Here is a 20,868-nt window from a genome sequence, read left to right as displayed (position 1 = left end):
TTATTAAATTTAAATTATTATAATTTATTATATTAATAAATATAATAATTTTAATCTCTTCACCTTTTACAAATATATAATTTTCATTATATATTTTATATAAAATATATTTACACAATCTCCATTTTATATATTTTTTATATATTTCTTTCGTTTATTTTCAAATTATTCATATTTAAAATTTTTTTTATTAATTTCTTTAACATTTAATATAGGATGTATAATTGCATTACTCTTTATATCTCACTCAATTGACTAAATTGAAATTAAATGATAAGTCATCTGAATATTTTAAAAAAAATTATTTTATTATTTTTAAATAATAAAATATATTTATATTATAATTATTATGAAGTCATTTATACTATTATCTAACATAACTGATATATTAAATTTTATTATTCAAAAAATTAATATTTAAAGATATTATAATAAAACAGAATAATTCTCCTTTCCTACCACCACCATCGTCCTGCCACTATTATATTCTATCATTAGAACTTAATAATTTTATTTTTTAAAAAATATAATTTATTAAAGTAAAATTTATTATTATATATTAATAATATATAATAATAAATATTAAAATTTTTAATTTTATTTATTGCCATTGAGTTTTCATAAATTTATATTTAATTATTATTTTAAAATTAAAATTTTAAAAGAAATATTTTGTTTCTCTTAAATTTATATAAAAAAATTATTTTATAAAATAATATTATATAATAATAATATAAAAAATTTTAATACCCACGCTAAATTTAATTATAAAACTATAAGCAATAATTGAGTCATCGCTGGTCAACTCCTACTTACCCTTCTAATCAGTATTCACCAGCCTTTACTCATCCATAGCCAGCGGGCCCCATCTCTCTTGTTAATTGTATCTTGAGTTGAGTTGTTGAGATTTGAATCTAATATATTATTTAGGTTTTTTATATAAAAAATTTATTAATTTTAAAAAATATATTAAAAATGTAAAAAAATAATTTTTTTTAAAAAAATATTAATTAATTATTTTATTAATGTTAGACATAATTATTTTAGCATTCAACTTTTATAATTTTAAAAAATTTATTTTTTAAAAAATTATTAATTAATTATTTTATTAATTTTAAATATATTTATTTTAATTTTTATAATTTAAAAAAATTATTAGTCGATTATTTAAATTTTTTAAAAATCTATTAATTAATATATCCTTATTAGAAGTATTTAAATTTTTTTATAATATTTAATAACTAAATTAATATAATAATTAATTAATATATTTTTTAATTAATTTTTATATACTATAAAAACTATATAATAATTTTTCAATATCATATAAAAGAGGAACGAGAAATGAAGATAAAAAGGAAAAAACTCATGAATGTGAAAATAATAATCTTTGAAAAAATATAAATAAATTTATTTAGTTTAAAATTCAAACAATAATTAAGTCATCGCTCGTCAACTCCTACATTCCTTGTATTCAGTATTCACCAACTTTTACGTATCCATAACCAGCACTCCTCCATCTCTCTGTTAGTTCTCTGCTTCCTCTCTTCATTTGGCTCTCTAATTCTTTAGCCACTGTTTTGCTTTTCTGTTGATTTCAGCAGTCCTTTATTGTCTTTATTTTCTTTTATCTTGTTCGACTCTGATTTCTTGGTCTATTTTATTTTTGATCTGAGATTTCAAAAAAAAATAAAAAAAAATCAAAATGGTTCTTGATATCCTTATCTCCATCTTCTCTGAGTTCATCAAAGAACCCATCATGGAATTTGTTGTTGTCCCAATCAAACGACATATCAGCTACCCTTTCACCTACAAGAGCAACGTTAAGAAACTCCATGATGAGTCTGGGAAATTGAAGAACAGAACAGTCGAGTTGCAGCAAGCTGTTGAGGAGGCTACAAGGAAAGGGGAAGAGATCTATGAAAGAGTCAACAAGTGGCTGAACGATGCAGGCAAAGCTATTGAAGAAGCTGAGGAATGTATCAAAGGCGAAGAACAAGCGAAAAAGAGGTGTTTCGTTGGATTATGTCCTGATTTGAAGACACGCTACCAGCTTAGCAAGAAAACAGAGAAGAAAACTCTGGCAATTCATGAGCTGGCGAATAAAGGCGACCATAATCCAATTTCCTTCCGTCCCCCTCTACAGCAGATAGTTGCCCCGTCAGTATATGCTCGTGAGGGCTTGAATTCAAGAATGTTGTTCTTGGAGAAAGTTATGGATGCACTATTAGATCCAGATCTTAATATGATCGGGGTGTATGGACTTGGAGGTGTGGGTAAGACCACCCTAGCAAAACAGGTCCACAGAAAAGCTCTGGAAGGGAAGCGATTCGGCGTCGTCGCTATGGTTGCTGTAGGTCAAACACCAGAACTCCGAAGAATTCAATCGGAGATCGCTGATATCCTGGGCTTGGAATTTAAGGTGGAGGAAATACCTGGAAGAGCTAATCGGCTATATGAGAGGTTGAAGAAAGAGTTGGAGAAAGAGAAGACAGAGTTGGAGAAAGAGAAGAAGGTACTTATAATTCTTGATGATATTTGGAAACAACTTGATTTAAATGCAGTGGGAATTCCCTTTGGAGATGATTTCAAAGGATGCAAAATATTTCTCACCTCAAGGAGCCAAGATGTGTTATCTCGCGAGATGGGCACACAGAAAGAATTTAGGCTCGACGTTCTACAGGACGAAGAGGCCCGGAGTTTGTTTGAAATAACTGTAGCAATTGCAAAAGATTCAGAATTTCAACCTATCGCCGCAGAAATTGCTAAAAAATGTGCAGGATTGCCTTTTCTACTGTGCACAGTGGCGACAGACTTGAAAAATAGAGGGTTATACGCGTGGAAATATAAGCTGAAACAGCTATCCGAGTTTAACAACGAAGAAATATATTTAAAAGTGCGCGCGATTCTGGAGTCGACCTACAATAATTTGTGTAGCAACGAAATCAAGTCGTTTTTCTTGCTTTGTGGTCTGTTAGGGCAATCTAATATTGAAATCCAGTCCTTGCTGAAATACATTATGGGTCTTAGTTTATTCAAGAGCATTACTGTGGAAGACGCAAGAGACAAACTACGCGTATGGATTGATACCCTTAAAGCGCAGAGTTTATTGCAAGATGGCGACATGTGTGGATTCATAAAAATCCATGATGTTGTTCGAGAGACTGCTCTCTCGATTGCATCTAGAGAGCAACATGCGTTTATAGTTACAAGTGGCAAGGAGTTTGTGAAATTCCCAAATAAGGATTGCACCAGAATTTCTCTGCAGTATTGTGATATTGAAAATCTCCCCGAAGGATGGGAGTGCCCAAAAGCAGAGGCACTATTCCTTTTCACAGACGTTTTTTGTTTGGGAATTCCAGATCAGTTTTTCAAGGGCATTAGAAACCTGGAAGTAGTGGATTTTACTGGGATCCATTTTGTGTCCCTCCCTTCATCGCTTGCTTTCCTATCCAACCTTCATACCCTTTGCTTGCATCGATGCCAACTGGACGACTTAGCTATCATTGGAGACTTGAAGCAACTACGAGTTCTTAGTTTTGCAAACTCCTACATTGTTGAGTTGCCCAGACAAATAGAGCAACTGGCTCGACTAAAAGTCTTAGATGTGAGCAATTGTTCCAAACTCAAAATGATTCCAGCAAATGCCTTATCAAAGCTGTCGGAGCTTGAAGAACTGTACATGAGTAACAGCTTTGTTGAGTGGGAGGCCGATGGGAACAATGCAAGCCTTGCTGAGTTGGAAAAGTTGTCTCAGTTGACTACCTCGGAAATGCAAATACTGGATGACAAGATATTACCCAAACACTTGTTCTCCAATGGCCGCTTGCAGAGCTTCAGAATACTGATAGGGGATAACTGGGACTGGGATGACAGCTACAAAACCTCCAGACTGCTGAAACTTAAGCTCAAGACAAGCATTCATTCAGGATACGAGGTTAAAGTGCTGTTGAGAGAGACTGAAGATTTATTCTTAGATGAAGTGGGGGAGGCTGAGAACTTGTTGTATGATATTAACGGGGATGGCTTTCCAAAATTGAAGCATCTCCGAGTCCAAAATAATCATGCCATTCAACATATCATCAAGTGGGCTGCATGTGATGCCTTTCCAATTTTAGAGTCCTTGATTTTGGAAAATTTGATGAAGTTGGAGAAGATCTATCATGGTGGACTCACAGAAGGATCTTTTAATAAATTAAAAATTTTACGAGTAAAAAATTGTCAGAAATTGACGCATCTTTTCTCATTATCTGCTGTCAAGTGTCTTTTGCAACTACAGGAAATGGAAGTGGAAGATTGCCCTGAGATGAAAGCTATTGTTATTGATGAAAGCCAGAACAGTAATGAAGTGTTTGAGTTCAATGACTTGCGCTCCTTGAATTTACAAAATCTTCCGAATCTCAGAACTTTTCACAACCCATCGAAAATTGAAGAATTTATGTCAGGACGGGAGAATGATACTCACTTGTCATTTTTCAGCAGAACGGTACGCATGCATGAACTTTTTTTATTTATTGAATATATATTGATTAATTGAGATTAATTGTTGAATGCTAAAATTTTTAAATAACTATTATTAGTCATTATCATTAATAATTTAGTGAAAAAACATTATATAAATGATTATATTTGATTACTATCAATTACTCTATATTTGTTGATTCAAATCGTATTTTAAGTTTCTTAATTTAGAACATAATCATATTTAATTTATTTTATGAGTATATTATATGAATAAGCTGATCAAACAATAAATATGAATTAATTGTGATAATTTCATATTTTATATTTAAAAATTATATCTTTACATTATTACTCTTTTTAATATATTTTCTTAAAATAATTTGACCATTTTAAAATTTGAATCACATATTCTCTTTCATTAAAAACACTAGATCTTTGTTTGTTATGCAATTCTTATTAAAATAGAATTAAAAATTTAATTTATTTTTATTCATAAATAAATTCATTTATTTGAAATAAATTTAAATGTAATAAAATTTATTTTATATTAGATAAATTAATAATAAATTTAAATTGATTTAATTATTCATCATTCTTATTATTTTTAAACAAAACATAATTATTTATTCTTATAAATAATAATTATTTTTATTACATTCATTAAAAAATATTATTAATATTTTTGTAACATTTTGAATTTTATATAATTTTTTACCATTAAAAATATAATTTTTTTTTAAATTAATAAAATAATATAATAAAATTTTAATATTAATTATAAATGTATTAAATATTATTAGTTACCATTAAATTAAAATAATTTTTATAAAGATTAATTATTAATTAACCATAAGAAATGAATTTAAAATAAAAACAAAAAAAATTAAATGGCTAATTAAATAATTTTGATATAAATAATCTTAATTGGAATATTTTTTTTATAAAATTTTAATAATTTTAGCAAAATTTACTTTTAATTCAAAATCAATTCTCATAAGAATTCAAGAAAAATTAATTCTTATATTATTGATTTTGCTAAACATAAAAATTTTAGAAAAATATTTTTTTTTTAAATTTTTTCAAAATTTTACATTCTAACACAAATTACCTAATTTTTATTTTTTCATCATTAAATAATTTTTAAAATTCATTTTATTTTTTACCTTTTTAATTTTACTAGAACAAAATTTAACATAAATGCTTGCGTAATTATGTTTTTAATATAGATTCTATTTTAAAAAAAAAAAAAAAAGAAATTCTCACCGATTCTAGGTGATGAACAGATTTTCTAAAAATAATAGAAAAAAAAGCTGACGGAAATATGAGGGATCCTTGTATTTTTTGATTGACGGAAATACGAGGGATCCTAAATTTTCAGCGATGAAAGTAATATGAAATAGAAAGAGAATTTTCTTTAATTCTCTGTGAGATATAACTAAATAGCTAATTTTATTCGTAATTACCGACAGCGATAATTTTTAATTTTTATTTAATTAACATTTTATTTTAAATTTTTAATAATTTTTAAATTATTTTTATTATTTTAATTTTAAATATCAAAATTAATAAATAGTAGATCCATTTAAATCCCAGGATCGAGCTCTAATTTGAAACTAATTATTTATCATTTCATTTTAACAATTTAATTTAATGTATTTTTATATTTTATTTTTAAAATTATCTCATAATTTTTTTAATGATAAAATTTAATTAATTATTTTTTAAATTATGATTATTGCGAGAAGACATCAATCATACATTGATAATTTTAGTGAGAACATATTAAAAATTATTTTATATTTTTAATTGTATTTTTTATCATTGGATTATAATAAATTAAGTTAAGAAATTTTCAAATTTGATACTTAAATATTTATAAAAAATTGACTAATTGCTTTCAAAACTAAAAAAGGATATTAAAGACTTTTCACATTTTTTTGAAATTCATTGTTGATCCGTAAAATATTTCTATTTATTTTGATAGAAAAAAAGTTTTTTAAACAAATGTGTTATCTCTGCTACAGGTTTCTTTCCCCAACTTGGAGCATCTTGAATTAGTTTCAGTTAATTGTGAAAAGATATGGCACGATCAACTTTCTACAACTTCTTCAAAATTAGAGACTTTGACGGTGAAAGATTGCAACGAGTTGAAGCATTTATTTACAACTTCAATTGTTAAAAGACTCTTGCAGCTTGAAACACTTCATATTTCCTCTTGTACTTCCATGGAAGAGATAATACTAACAGAGAAATTTATAGAAGATGAAGATGAGATGATGAATCAGATACTTTTTCCTAAATTGGATGAGCTGACACTTTGTTATCTTCCAAAGTTGATTAGATTCTGCACTGGATATCAAATTGAATTTCAATCTCTTAGAGACTTGGACATAGACAGTACAGGCATGATGGAAAAACAAGATCACATAGAGATGAATCAAAATCAAAATCAAAATCAGAATGCTGAAATTCAATCTCTCTTCAATGGAATGGTGACTAATTTTACCCTTCTCTCTTTATGCATGCATAAATGCATTCATATTTTGACATCCTATAGTTAAATGGCATTCATTAATAGGTAGGCCTAATCCCTCTGTTGACTAAAAGACCTTAATTCGATAGGCCTCCACTTCATATCACCTCGAACGATTACATTTTTGTCTCATATTTATTTAACTTGAGCTTATATTGAAGTTCTCACATTTATTAAATCAGTGTGTTTGGCATTGCAGGTTGGTTTTCCTAACTTGGAGAGATTAAGTCTCTCCAATATAAACGAGTTGAAAAGAATATGGCATAGCCCACTTGCGGCAAATTCCTTCTTTAAACTGAAATCATTGGATGTTTCTTATTGCCAAAAATTGATGGCTGTTTTTCCATCAAATGACTTAGAAAGATTCCGAAGAATGGAGGAGTTGTGTGTGAGCAATTGTGCTTCATTGCAAGAGATATATCAACTTGAAGGGTTCAATGTTGATGAAGCATTTGAGTTGAGAAGATTAAATATCAGTGGACTGGGATCGTTGAAGCATGTATGGAGGAAGGATCCACAAGGAGTTTTCAGTTTTCAAAATTTGAAATCAGTTAAAGTTTCAAATTGCGATATTCTAAACTATCTGTTTCCAACCTCCATTGCCGAGGGTCTTTTGCAGCTTGAAGAGCTTACGATAACTTGTTGTGGGGTTGTGGAGATTATTGCAAAGGTTGAAGATGTGGAACAAGACCCTTATTGTTGTTTTAAATTTCCTCAACTAACATCCCTTCAACTTATAGATCTATCAAAATTAAGGAGTTGGTATCCAGAGACACACAATTTTGAATGTCAGAAATTGACAAGTTTGGATGTTCGTAATTGTCACAAAATAATAAAATTCAGTTTCCAAGAAACACATGAAGAGGGCAAACAATCACTACTTTTTTTGAAAAAGGTAAGATTTTTTTCCTTTTTACTTCATAATATAATTTTTTTTCCTCAAATTTCCTTCTCTATTTCAAATTAAATTTTAAAAAAAAAATAAAGAAAACTTGATAAACAAGACAATATATTCAAAAGGCCTATTGAAAAACCTAAGCTTTATATTCAAATTTTTTAAATTTTTTATATAATTATACCGGATGATTAAAATAATTATGATCAATCTTAAATTAGTGTACATGTAATGCAATATATATATATATATATATATATATATATATATATATATATATATATATATATTATTTATTTACTTTTTAAAATATTAATTAAATCTACATGAACCATTATCTTACAAATACTTTATCTTCATTATCCTATTCAAAGATCATTCTATTCTCTAATTTAAATCTTGAACTTTTTAATTTCAAATTAATTAGATTTTTAAAGTGAAAATTTTGGATTTAAATAAAGAAAATTTTGAATTAGATATTTCTTGATGGCTAATTATGTTAACAGTAAAGTTTATTTTCTGGGAAAATATAATGTTTCAGATGTATTTGGACATTTCACCATCATTGTAATTAGTTTAACAATATACTTATTTGTTGTGCGTAGATGAGTCCCAACTTGGAGGAATTGACTTTAGAGCACAAGGACTTGATTGTGATACAGCAAGGACAATTCTTTTCTAAACTCAAAATGCTTACTTTGACCAACTTACAGAACAAATCACGCCCTTTCATAATTGGTTTCCTTCAAAGATTATCTTCTGTGGAAACAATTTTTGTACAAGGTCATAATACTTCAGAAGAGTTGTTCTCATATGAAGGACTTGCCGGAGAAGAAGAAGAAGAACATGCCAGGACACTTGCACGAGTGAAAAATTTGAAGCTAGAGAGCGTTGATAATTTAAAGCATATATGGGACCCATACTCCAGACTGAAACCACTTCTTCAGTATCTCGAGACTTTGAGTGTATTTGGTTGTGAGAGTTTGATCAACGTAGCACCATCCTCATCATCTTTCCAAAATCTAGCAACTCTTGAAGTGATTTTCTGTGAAGGATTGGCAAACTTGATAACAGCGTCCACAGCCAAGTCCATGGTGCATCTCACCAAAATGACAGTACAATATTGCGATATGATGACAGAAATAGTGACCAGCGATGGAGATGATCATACAGAGGATGAGATTATTAATTTCGACAAACTGAAATGTTTGGAACTTTATGGTCTGCCTGGTCTCATCAGCTTTTGCTCCGGCAATAATGCCTTCAATTTTCCAGCTTTAGAAAATGTTACCGTCAATGGATGCTCCCGGATGAAGATTTTCGCTTTTGGAGATCTAAAAACACCAAAACTACGAGGAATAGTCCTGGAATATCAACAGCGTTGGGGGGGAAACCTTAATGCAACACTAGCAGAAATGGTATTTGTGTATTTATTCTCATGCTTTCTTCTTAATTTTCATGATATCTGTTGCATGCATATATGTTATATGTTTATGATAAGTCAGTTCATTTGTTTTTCCCTTTGTCTTGTGGGATCAGAGAGTTGACCGATATTTTAATAAAGCATCTGAATTTCCTGAGCTCTGGCATGATGGGATGCAAGGGAGACTCTTACGCAATGTAGAAAGGCTTGAGGTGGATAAATGTGCAATGTATAACAAAGCTATACCATCCAATGTACTGGTGTTTTTAAACAAGTTGGAAGAGCTTGAGGTGAAAGACTGTGATTCAGCAGATGTAGTATTTGATTTGGAAGGGCTTTCTGCTGATGATGGGCTGCTTCCCCAACTATGCGAATTGCAATTAACAAGTCTTCCAATGTTGAGACATTTATGGAACAAGGATCCCAGAGGAATTTTAGAATTCAAGAACCTAAAGTGGCTTCATGTTGGAAACTGTAGCAGCTTGAAGTATATTTTTACCTGGTCGATGGCATTGTGCCTCATGCAACTGGAAAAGATAGAGCTGAGCAATTGTAAGATGATTGAAGGAATCATAGAAAAGGAGGAAGCCGCTGATAAGATGATATTATTGCCTTTATTGAAATCTGTAGTCCTTAAATGTTTACCTAGATTTTCCAGATTGTGTTCAGGATGGAGTGATGTGGAATGTCCATTGTTGGAGGAGATGAGCATATATGAATGTCCAAGCTTAAAGAATATCTTTGCCACAAAGACACCGGTGAACACAATTGATGAGTTTCATACACCTTTTTTTCATAAGGTTAGTTTTGTATTCATTCTTTTCTTAAACATTGCATTTGAAAAATATAAAAACACTAATTTATATGTCAGCTTATTTTATTTTAAATAATTTTTACATTTAAAAAGTATTTATAATGTTAATTTTTACATTTAAAAGATATAGAAAAAAAATCATATGTTAAGAATTTAATTTATTTATTATATTTATTATTAAAATAAAATTTTATCTTCCTTAATAAAAACTGAATTAAAAAATACATTAATTTTATTTTAATTATTCAAATTCATTATACACACATGAATTCGAATTAAATTTTAAATATATATGTTTTAATTAAGCATGTCAATCTTTTATATATATATATATATTTAACTTTTACTAAAATTTTTTTATTTAAGAAATTTTTCTAATTTTCTCAAAACTAACTTTATATTAGAGAAATTTAAAAACTTAATATATTTTTCTATTCTCTTTAAAATTTCTTAATTAATTAGGTTCTTAAAATAAAAGAAAAAAAATCAATTTTCTATTTTTACTACTAAAATGTATAAACAATTATTTATAATTGATTATCTATAACTTATAAAATCTAAAATTCAAATTCATTTGCATTTATATATAAATTAATATTACGTAAATTTATAATGTTGATTTCTTTTATTTTTTTCACTTAAAAATTTTAACTGATGAGATTATTATAATTTTATAATTAATAAAAAAGTACATAAATTTTGCACGTCAAACTATGTTAATAAAATAATAATTGTAAAAAAATGTTAAAATTATTTAAAAATAATATAAATTTTTTATATTTTTCATTTATTTCAATAAATTTTTAAATTTATATCCATTAGATAAATTTATCGGTTAATAATCATTACAATTTACTAACATATAAGCTTATAAATACATTTCAAAAATTTTATATAATAAATACATTTCAAAAATTTTATATAATAAATACATTTCAAAAATTTTATATAAAAATAATGTATCATTTATACTAATATAAAAATATTTGTATTAATAAAAATAATAAAATAAGAAAAATAAATAAATATAAAACTTTAAATATAGCTAAAGGAAAATCAAGTAATTTTTTTAAACATTTGAAGATAAAAGAAAAAAAATAATGAGATATATAATATATTTACTATATTTTTACTTTAATAAATATATTTATAGTTTTTATATCTAATTTTACTCCACATTAAACTTTAATACTACATATTTATTATAACATAGAAATTGTTTTCTTATTAATATATTAATTAATTAAATATATTATGAATTTTTATAAGCATATGGGATTCATCATTAACAATCTTTTACTAATTAGAAATTTTTTTATTTGCTGATGTGCAGATGTTTCCAAATTTGAAAAAGTTATCGTTAGACAAGAAGTCTACCATAACCATACTCGGATTTAAATTTCCAACAGGTTTCTTTTCCAAAGTAGAAGTCCTTAAATTGAGTTTCTTTCTAAACAAATATCATGTTCCTCTGTTTAGTTTACTTCAAATATTCCCCAACCTTGAAAGACTTGAAGTTCTTGATTCTTCTCTCGACAAACTACTTCCATTTGAAGGACTGGGTGGTGACCAAGAAGATATCACTACAATTCCACAGATAAATTCTTGTGGAAATTTGATTGTTTTAGCACCATCCTCTGTGTCTTTGGGAAATCTGAAAACTCTCAAAGTATATGGATGCAACACATTGGCAAATATTTTTACATCAGCCGCAGCCAAAAGTATGGTACAACTTGAGACATTGATTGTAAGATCTTGCAATGTGTTGACCGAAATAATAGGAGGTGTTGAAGAGGATGGATCAACTGAAGAGATTGTTTTCAGTAAAATGAAAACATTAAAACTTAAAGATTTACAGAACCTCACATGCTTCTGCTTGGGCAGTTACACTTTCAATTTCCCATCTTTAGAACAAGTGAATGTTTTTAGATGCCCCAAGTTGAGGATTTTCACTGTCCGCAAGCTGAGCACACCAAAGATACATGGTGTATTCACAGGCAACAGATTCAATCGAACATTTCATTGGGAAGGCGATCTCAATGCGACCATTGAACAGATTTACATGAAATATGTACGTATTTACCAACTCTTGCTTCTCCCTTTATTAAACTCAGTCATGCTAATGTGTTTGGTTAAATGTATCGATGCTTGTTTATTGTTCTCCAATAATGCAATATTTTGGATTTGTAGGTTGGATTTAAATACATAGATGATGTTCAACTCTCCAACTTTCCCATGCTGAAAGAAAAATGGCATGGCCAATTTCCATTCGAGAACTTGGAGGACTTGAGAAAATTGGTGGTGGACGAGTGTGCATTTTTCTCAAATGCCATATCATCAAATCTACTAAAGCACTTGTCCTGTTTAAATGAGTTGGCTGTAGAAAGATGTGATTTAGTAGAAGAGCTGTTTGAATTAGAAGAGCTAAATGCTGATGAAGGTGATGTTGGGTTATTGGAGTCTCTAGAAGAATTGAGGTTAATTGATTTGCCTAGATTGGTGCATGTGTGGAATAAGGATCCTCAAGGAATTTTGAGCTTTAGAAACCTAACATTGTTGAAAGTTGAGAATTGTAGCAGCTTGACTAATATTTTTACTCTGTCCATGGCTTCGGGTCTTCTAAAGCTCAAACATTTGGAATTGAAAAGATGTAATTTGGTGAAACATATCATCACAAAAGAAGCAGAAGAGGAAATAGCAAAGGATAATACCATATTTCCATCAATGGAGTCCATGAGTCTAGAGTGTTTGCCTAATTTGTCAAGTTTTTATTCTGCAAGCGATGTTCTGAAATGCCCATCCTTGAAAAGAATTGAGATGGTTGGCTGTCCAAACATGGAGCTATTGGCTTCTATATTTTGCAAAGAACATGATCTAAGCATGATTGCTGAGGGAAATGGAGAAAGAATTGCAGCCTCTTCTGGCGGGAAGGTCAGTTTTCTGTATAATAAGGAGAATGCTTTCTTGTTCAATTTCATCACTGTACTTAATGGAGATTTTCAATTTAGTTGGTTTATCCAAATTAATTCAAAAGTTTGAACTTAAGCTCAATTTAAAAAGCTGAATTACTGGGATCTTTAAGATGTTTGTTTTCATTTACATTCCATTTCTAAGATGAACCATATGTTCTTAATGTTTTGATCTCATATATCCTTATTTATAATTACTGTTTATTTGGTTTATTAGGTTGTCATCCCAAGTTTAGAAGAATTAAGAGTGGAATGTAACACCATAAAGAATCTGTGTTCTCAAACATCTCAAGCTGATTTCTTGTGTGGACTGAAAGGCATTGAGTTGACATGTATTTCTAGTGACCGTACACTTTTGCCATCTCAGTTCTTTGAAAGTTTACCCATTCTGGAAAAGCTTGTTCTGAGTGATGCTTCTTTCGAAGATATCATTTCCTGTGAAGAGATTATTGGCGAGGAAATACATCCTCAATCACTTGTGAAAGTGAAAGAACTAAGTTTGTCTAAACTGCCAAGGCTCAAGCATCTCAGGGACGCCAAACTACTCTCAGTTTTCCAATCTCTGGAGACTTTAAATGTAATGGAATGTGGTAGATTGCAAGTGTTAGTGGCATCCTCTGTTTCTTTTCAAAATTTAACAGCGCTGCAGGTATCAAATTGCCAAGGTCTAGTAAATTTGTTGTCTTCTTCAACAGCGAGAAGTCTTGAACAACTTGAAAAAATGAAGATAGAGGAATGTGAACTGATACAAGAAGTTATAGTGGCCGAAGTAGATAAAGAAGAAGAAGAGAATGAGATTTGCTTCAACCAACTGAAATGTTTGGAACTTCGACGTCTACCAAGTCTCTCTAGCTTCTGCTCTGGGAATTTGACCTTTAATTTCCCATCTTTGGAAGAAGTAATCCTTGTAGAATGCCCCAATATGAAGATTTTTGCTCAAGAAGTAAGCACGCCGCAGCTGTGGAGAGTTCAAACAGGAGAACAACGTAAATATGATAAAAAATGGGATTGGGATTGGGAGTACACCATTCAAGTTATATGTGATTGGGAGTGGGAAGGCAGCCTTAACAACACCATTGAAGCACTATTTAAGGAAAAGGTAAACATTTACTGAAAAAAAAAGTAATATATTTTTTTTTTAGTATGTAATAATCATAAGGTTTCTCATTCTTTCGCTGTCAAAATTGATTTCCTAGAAAGCTGAAGAGACGAGGATAGGCCAGTGTTCATATGGGTGAGCTTGAATAAGGCCAATGTTCATATTCTATTTCACCAACTTGCTTGACTGCTATACTTCTTCTCATTCAAGGTAGTCTTTTTGTGATGCTTTCTCATTTTCCTTTTTCAATCACCAATCCATTATCTCTATCAATGAAGTGTGCATCTCAAATTCTCATCAATGCTTCATTTCTCCAATTAGTTATTTTTTTCTTTATGTATATTTATACTATATATAAAAGTGGAAAGAGGAGAATAATAAAATTTTCTATAATACCTTAAGCCTTTAAATCATTTACAAATTAATTAATTTAATTATTTAAGCAGTTGATAATTTTATTATTTAAAATTTAATTTTTAAAATAGATTATAATTGTATTTTTAAATTAATTTGAGTTAATTAAGAAAATCTTAAAAGATATATAATAAGATTAAATTTTTTAAATAAAAATATATATTAGATTATAATTTTATTATTTTAAATTAATTTTAGAGTTTATTAAGAAAATTTAAAATAAAGATCTAAATTAATTTAAATACTATTAAATTAATTTTAAGATTATTAAAATAATAAATTCATATTTTTAAAGTATACATTAAATAAGAAGTTAAATTTAATAATGAATATTAAAAATATTAATGAAATAAAAATATTTTACTTAAATATCTCTAATTTTTTAATTTTTATAAGGTGAAATTTTTTTATTTATTAAATTAGTTTTAAGAATTAGTTAGGAAAATAATAAGATATATAAATTTATTAATATTTAAAAATTTAAATTAAATAGATTATTTTTCATTTTAATTTAAAATCTATTATATTGTAAAATTTAAAATCTATTATATTGTAAAAAAATTAATAATATATAAACTATTTCTGGTATGACAATTTAGTTCTTTATTTTGAATAATTAAATTTTAGATTGGTAAGAGGACAAGAATATGTTTCATTGTTTTTATTATTTTGAATTTTTATGCTTAAGGATAAGTAAAGGTGCAAGTATGGGTCTTATAGAATTGCAAAACTCACAACTTTTTTCTTATTTAATTTCATAATTTTGCTATAATTTTAGTATAAATATTTATTTTTATTTAAAATTTAATTTTGGACAAATTTTTTGAGCAGAAATTGAGAAAATATACGAAAAAAAGTTGAATTGAAGAATTTTTGGACGTTGCAATCTTTGCCAAACTTGTAGTCAAGGCAAGACGATAGAAAGTTTCAGAAAACACCACCTCAGTAGATTTTACCACAAGGATATAATAAGTTTTAAGTTGGATCAAACACAAATAGAGAATAAAATAAGAGTAGTTGAATTTATTTTAAATTATTAAAATTTATCTTTTTGTGCCTAACTTCTAGAATTAAACCTAGACATCATATTGTCTCCTGTTTTCCATCCTCTCCTCTCTTACCACGGCACCTCTCTCTTCTTCTCCGTCTTCTTTTCCTTTTTTTTCTTTTCTTTTTTTTTTTTTAGCTTTTGCAATGTGATTATGGCCTTTGAAGAGTAAATAATTATTTTCAATTGAAAGTTAATTTCATTGAGATTTTATTCAAGATATGAGGTTATGTGCTTCAATTCTTTTTATTTTATTTCTATTTTTTTGTTAATTTTTAAATTTGAGAAACACCACTCTATTGGTGTTTTCTTGAGAATTCAAGAGATCTATTGAATCTTTTGAGATAATAACAAATTATTAATTAATTTTATTAAATTTATAATTATTTAATTGGATTAATAACAAGTAGCAATTAACCTATATTAAGAAATTGGTAGATTTAAATAAATCGCGTGTTTTTATTGATCAAATTTATATTCTTCTCTCTTAATGCAGTTGACTAATTAAATCTACACGCGTGTTAAGGATTATTAGTTAATTAGAAATTAATTTAAGCGTGAAGCGGATTAATTTATTCATAATGAAGAATAAGAAAGAATTGGTGGGATTCACATGTTTGACCATTGTAACCAAACAATAGATAATAATATGAATTATTTTTTTTTTTATGAACCGCAAAATACCTTAATTTGATTACTAAAATTTTTAATTAAATATTTGTTTTTCAATTTTTAATTATATTATTTATTTTTTCTTTTAAATTTATTTTTTTTAGTTTGCTGAAGAAAAAATCATTCTCATCAAAAACTCTCTTTTTCTCCCTAGTTATATTAAACTACATTTCTATTTCAATTGGTCATTTAAATTAAACAAAATTAAGATCTCTGTGGCATTGATACTCATTTATCCTATATATAAGTTTTTATTAAGTAAGGAAGTAAAATTAAATTAATGAATTCGACATCTGTCAAAACTATATAATTAAATAACTCATTATGATTTTTATGTGTTTTTTCTTAATTTTTTCAGAATTTATAAATGAAAGTTATTAATTTATAAAAAAATTTTAACTATAAATTAGTTGTTGAATAAAGTTAATATAGAATTTTTTTTTGATACCCTGTGTTTTTATATATAATATACATTATATATTTTATTTTATTTATTTTATAAATTAATTTTTTTAAAATTAATTTTTTAATAATATTATTATTTTAATTAATAATCTATAATATATATAAAATCGAGAATGAGGTAAATAAGGAGAATTTCTAAACAAAAATTTAAATTTAATAATTAGTCATTGTCCTTTATTTTTATTGATTAAGAAATAATAAAAAATTTTATTATTTTAAAAGTTATTAATTTTTATTTAAATTTAAATTAATAAAATATAATGAGAATTATTCTGTCAACAATAATGTTAAATAATGAAAATTTATGCCCAAACTTATATTTATATGGTTAATATTATTACAATTAAGATTAAATAAAAGTTAAAATTATTTTAATAATAATTTTAATTATACTAAAAACTCTATTATAATTTATAGTTTATAATTTAAATAATTTTATTATCTAAATCTAATAAATAATATTAATTAATTTAAATTATTTTATCTATTAGAATAAAAATTAACAAAATTATATATATATATATATATATATATATAATTATTGTATATGAAATTATCATTAATAAAATTTAATGACAATCATTTTGTCAAATTCTAACAAATAATAACATTAAATAATGAAAATTTATGCAAATATTTACATTTGTGTTGTTAATATTATTACAATTAATATTAAATAAAAGTTAAAATTATTTTAATAATAATTTTACTTATACCAAAAACTCTATTATAATTTAAAATTTAAATAATTTTACCCTCTAAATCTAATAAGTAATATTAATTAATTTAAATTATTTTATCTATTAGAATAAAATTAATAAAATTAATAAAATTAATAAAATTATATATATATTAATATAAATGTCCTGTTTAGGATTAAAAAAATTTTAAATTATTATTCATATATTTAAATTCTAATTTTATTATATTTTTATATAAAAAATAAGTTGTACATAAATTGGAATTCTATTATTTATAAAATAAATCAAGAATATTAAAATAAGTATGAAAATGTGCAAGACACACGTTAGATAAAAGGTAGTACTATATAATAATGAATTAGTAAATAAGAATGAATTAGTAAATTTTTTAAAAGTTCATGAATCTAATGGTAATTTACCCACCTTAAATCATTGAAAAAAAAAATTATTATATGATAGGTTTTGATTCCATGAGTGCAGTACAGTTAAAAATGGAAGAAAAGAAAAAGGATGCTAAGCATTTGTCAGAAAATAGAAAAGAGAGGTTGTATGATAATGAGTTGTTAAAAAGGAGAGAGATAGAGATTTTTTCTAATATTTTATTTTAAGTTGGTATTAAATCTTGACTTTCCAACCAAAAATACTCATAAATTAAGGATTTTAATGCATGCACAAAGCCCCATTTGTTCACCACCCACCTTATTGTGTCAAAATACTCATTTTATTTATTTATTTATTTAATTTTTTTACTAAGAAATAGTTCCAATTATACAATCACTTTCAAAGTGAGCAAAACTAAAAGTAATTTAAGAAAAAAAAAATTACTTAGTGGATATGTTGCTTTTAAACTAATTGTTCCATTGAGTATGCCTTAAGTCACATGACTTCAATTATAATTTTGTCATTATTTAATTATATATTCTTATCTTTTAAAAAATATTTATTTTATTTATTTCACTTTTTAAAAAATAAATTATATCTTAATTATTATGTAAATAATATGAAATTTTTAGAGAAATTATTTTTCTATTATATATTAATAAATTTATAGCATTAGCAATCGATATCAAAGAAAGATTTTTAGCTTACTGTATTTTATTATATTATTTTTAATTACAATAATCCCTAAATGTATATAAACATTAGATGTAGTTATCGAATTCTAGAATCAATTTTATATATAATATTAATATCTTAAAAATTATAGGGCTCCATTTTTATGTAAGGGTAAAATTATTATTTAGTTCCTATAGTTTATTAAAATTAATTATTAGTCTATATTTATAAATTACTCAATTAAAATATTATTTTTTATATATTTTATAAAATCAAATTTTTTGATCATTTAATTAAATTAAATATTAATTAATATATTTTGATTTTAATTATACAATTAAATAATATAAATATTTAAAATTACTTGAATAAATTACTGTATATATATACGTATTTAAGATTATAGTCTAACCGCTCAACGGACCTAAATAATTAATTTTTAGATTAGATTTCACTTAATTCAAAATAGTTCATCTAATATATAGTAAAACAGAACTGCAATTAGGAGTGTGTAATCCTCAGTAAATTTAGAATCGATTTAAATTAAAAGAAATTAAAATTTTATATTTTAAAAGTTATAAAAATCAATCTGATTCGAAATATATATAACATCCAATTGAATCAAATTAAAAATATTCAATTTAATTCGGTTTGATTTTCAATTTTATTATTGTCTCTTGTCACAGTTAGTTTACAATAATGGAGTAAGAACTAAGGAAATGCTCAAATCTATTTTTATTAACAAATTTGTATAAAGATTTTTTTTTAAAAAAAGTAAACAAACATACAATTTGTAGTAAATTCTAAAACCCATTGTCTGAATAGAGATGAAAGAAAAAAAAATCAACATCAATTACAAAGAGGAAAAGTCTCAAAATCTATATACAATAATTAAATAGTAAAATTGCAAAATTCAATGGTGACCCATTATTTATTCACAATGATTTAAACAGAAATAAAAAGGTAGTTCACCGCCAATTAGCATAATATTGATGACAAATCTGTGGATTCAAGCCAATAAAGATAAGACTGATGAGACAATGATTAATTCGCGGTAGAAATGAGTAGAACGACAGTGACACGACAATAGGCGATAACGACACGAGTTGAATCAATATAGAAGGGGCGACAACAACGACAACATCAAACTAGATTCTCCATTGGTCTGACGGCGACGACAATAGTGAACTAGCAAAATCCTCCCTTGCTGGATGACACGATATTAGCATATTTGATTTTCAAGTGAGAAAGGAGGAGAGGAGAAGGAGAGAGGAGATGAGATGAGATTGGAGCAAGGGAAATTGAAATGGTGAAGTAGGGTGAATGGTGACTGCATGGGGTGTTAAGGAGTGGGGAAAATAAAATTTAAATTAGAAGTCTTATTGAAAAGGATATAGTATTATATTGTTTTTCTAATTAAAATTAAGCCAAATTAAAATAATTTATTTTTAAAAAAAATTAAAATTAAACTGTATTAAAAAAATAAAATAAAATAAAATTTTTAAAATTCATCAGTTGAATCAATTATTTTAATTTAAATAGAATACTATTTACTTTCATAACCAACGTATCATAAAATTTAATAAAAAAGTATAATACCTGCATAGCTTGAAAAGATTTCCACATTGGTGGGACATGGAATTGTAAATTCTTATTATATCATAGATATATATTTTTTTAATATAATACAGCTAAATTACAGCATCACAAATTTTATAGTAATAATATATCATTCTATTTCCCATTCAAAAAAATATATATATATCATTCTATTTGAATGAGAAAACTGAATATTAGAGATTTATATATATCTAAATAAAAATTATTAAATAATTTAAATTAATTATTTTAATAAAAAAATTATAAAAATTATTTAATTTTTCACATAATCATTAAATATAAAAATTAAATTTAAAATAAATTAACTAATATTTCTTTTATAAAAAAATAAAGACGTGGATACATACAAAAATCTTTTAAAGAATTAATGGAGAATAGAATATAATAATTAATCTTCACAAAACAAGGGGAGCTTCCAGTGATTTGGACTTCATGTAAATCATTTTAATTTCATCATTTTAATCGTTAATCGGTAAAGTCAACCCAGGTTAATTAGGTGGCAAGGCATATAGTAAGGTACAACAAATCATGGGTTCTACTATCAATTCCTCCATCCCCTACTCTTTACCTCTTAATAAAAAAAATTAATCGGTGAAAATTATGAAATTTACTATATTTAGAGTCTTTTATAATGATATAAATAGAAATGAAGGAAATTACAATTTGAAATAGAAAATATGACATTTGTATATTAG

At 26.2% G+C, this 20,868-nt stretch overlaps 1 protein-coding gene across 2 annotated transcripts; it reads left to right on the top strand.

Annotated features, from left to right (window-relative positions):
* Window positions 1-1,472: 1,472 nt before the first annotated feature.
* LOC110618956 lies at window positions 1,473-14,498 on the top strand. Of its 2 annotated transcripts, none has more exons than XM_043958286.1 (9): window positions 1,473-4,486; window positions 6,489-6,956; window positions 7,197-7,892; window positions 8,498-9,310; window positions 9,432-10,115; window positions 11,463-12,200; window positions 12,320-13,060; window positions 13,316-14,197; window positions 14,299-14,498. In XM_043958286.1, exons 1-9 carry the CDS (start codon window positions 1,706-1,708, stop codon window positions 14,314-14,316), a joined length of 7,821 nt encoding a protein of 2,606 aa, XP_043814221.1. In that variant the 5' UTR covers window positions 1,473-1,705; the 3' UTR covers window positions 14,317-14,498. The 2 variants fall into 2 exon arrangements, with proteins under 2 accessions (XP_043814221.1, XP_043814220.1); XM_043958285.1 differs by having other exon boundaries at window positions 14,295-14,498.
* The last annotated feature ends 6,370 nt before the right edge of the window (window positions 14,499-20,868 follow it).

This window comes from Manihot esculenta, chromosome 7, assembly GCF_001659605.2.
Source record: "Manihot esculenta cultivar AM560-2 chromosome 7, M.esculenta_v8, whole genome shotgun sequence".
NCBI lineage: Eukaryota > Viridiplantae > Streptophyta > Magnoliopsida > Malpighiales > Euphorbiaceae > Manihot > Manihot esculenta.
Note: the sequence above shows the minus strand (reverse complement) of the source record. Positions and strands in the feature narration are given on the sequence as shown.

What these genes read in the sequence shown, in the direction of transcription:
- LOC110618956 (XM_043958285.1), top strand. Translation starts at nt 1,706, where the DNA reads ATGGTTCTTGATATCCTTATCTCCATCTTCTCTGAGTTCATCAAAGAA. An exon ending in ATACACCTTTTTTTCATAAG is followed by an intron (nt 10,116 to 11,462) that starts GTTAGTTTTGTA and finishes GCTGATGTGCAG; the next exon opens with ATGTTTCCAAATTTGAAAAA. An exon ending in CAGCCTCTTCTGGCGGGAAG is followed by an intron (nt 13,061 to 13,315) that starts GTCAGTTTTCTG and finishes TTGGTTTATTAG; the next exon opens with GTTGTCATCCCAAGTTTAGA.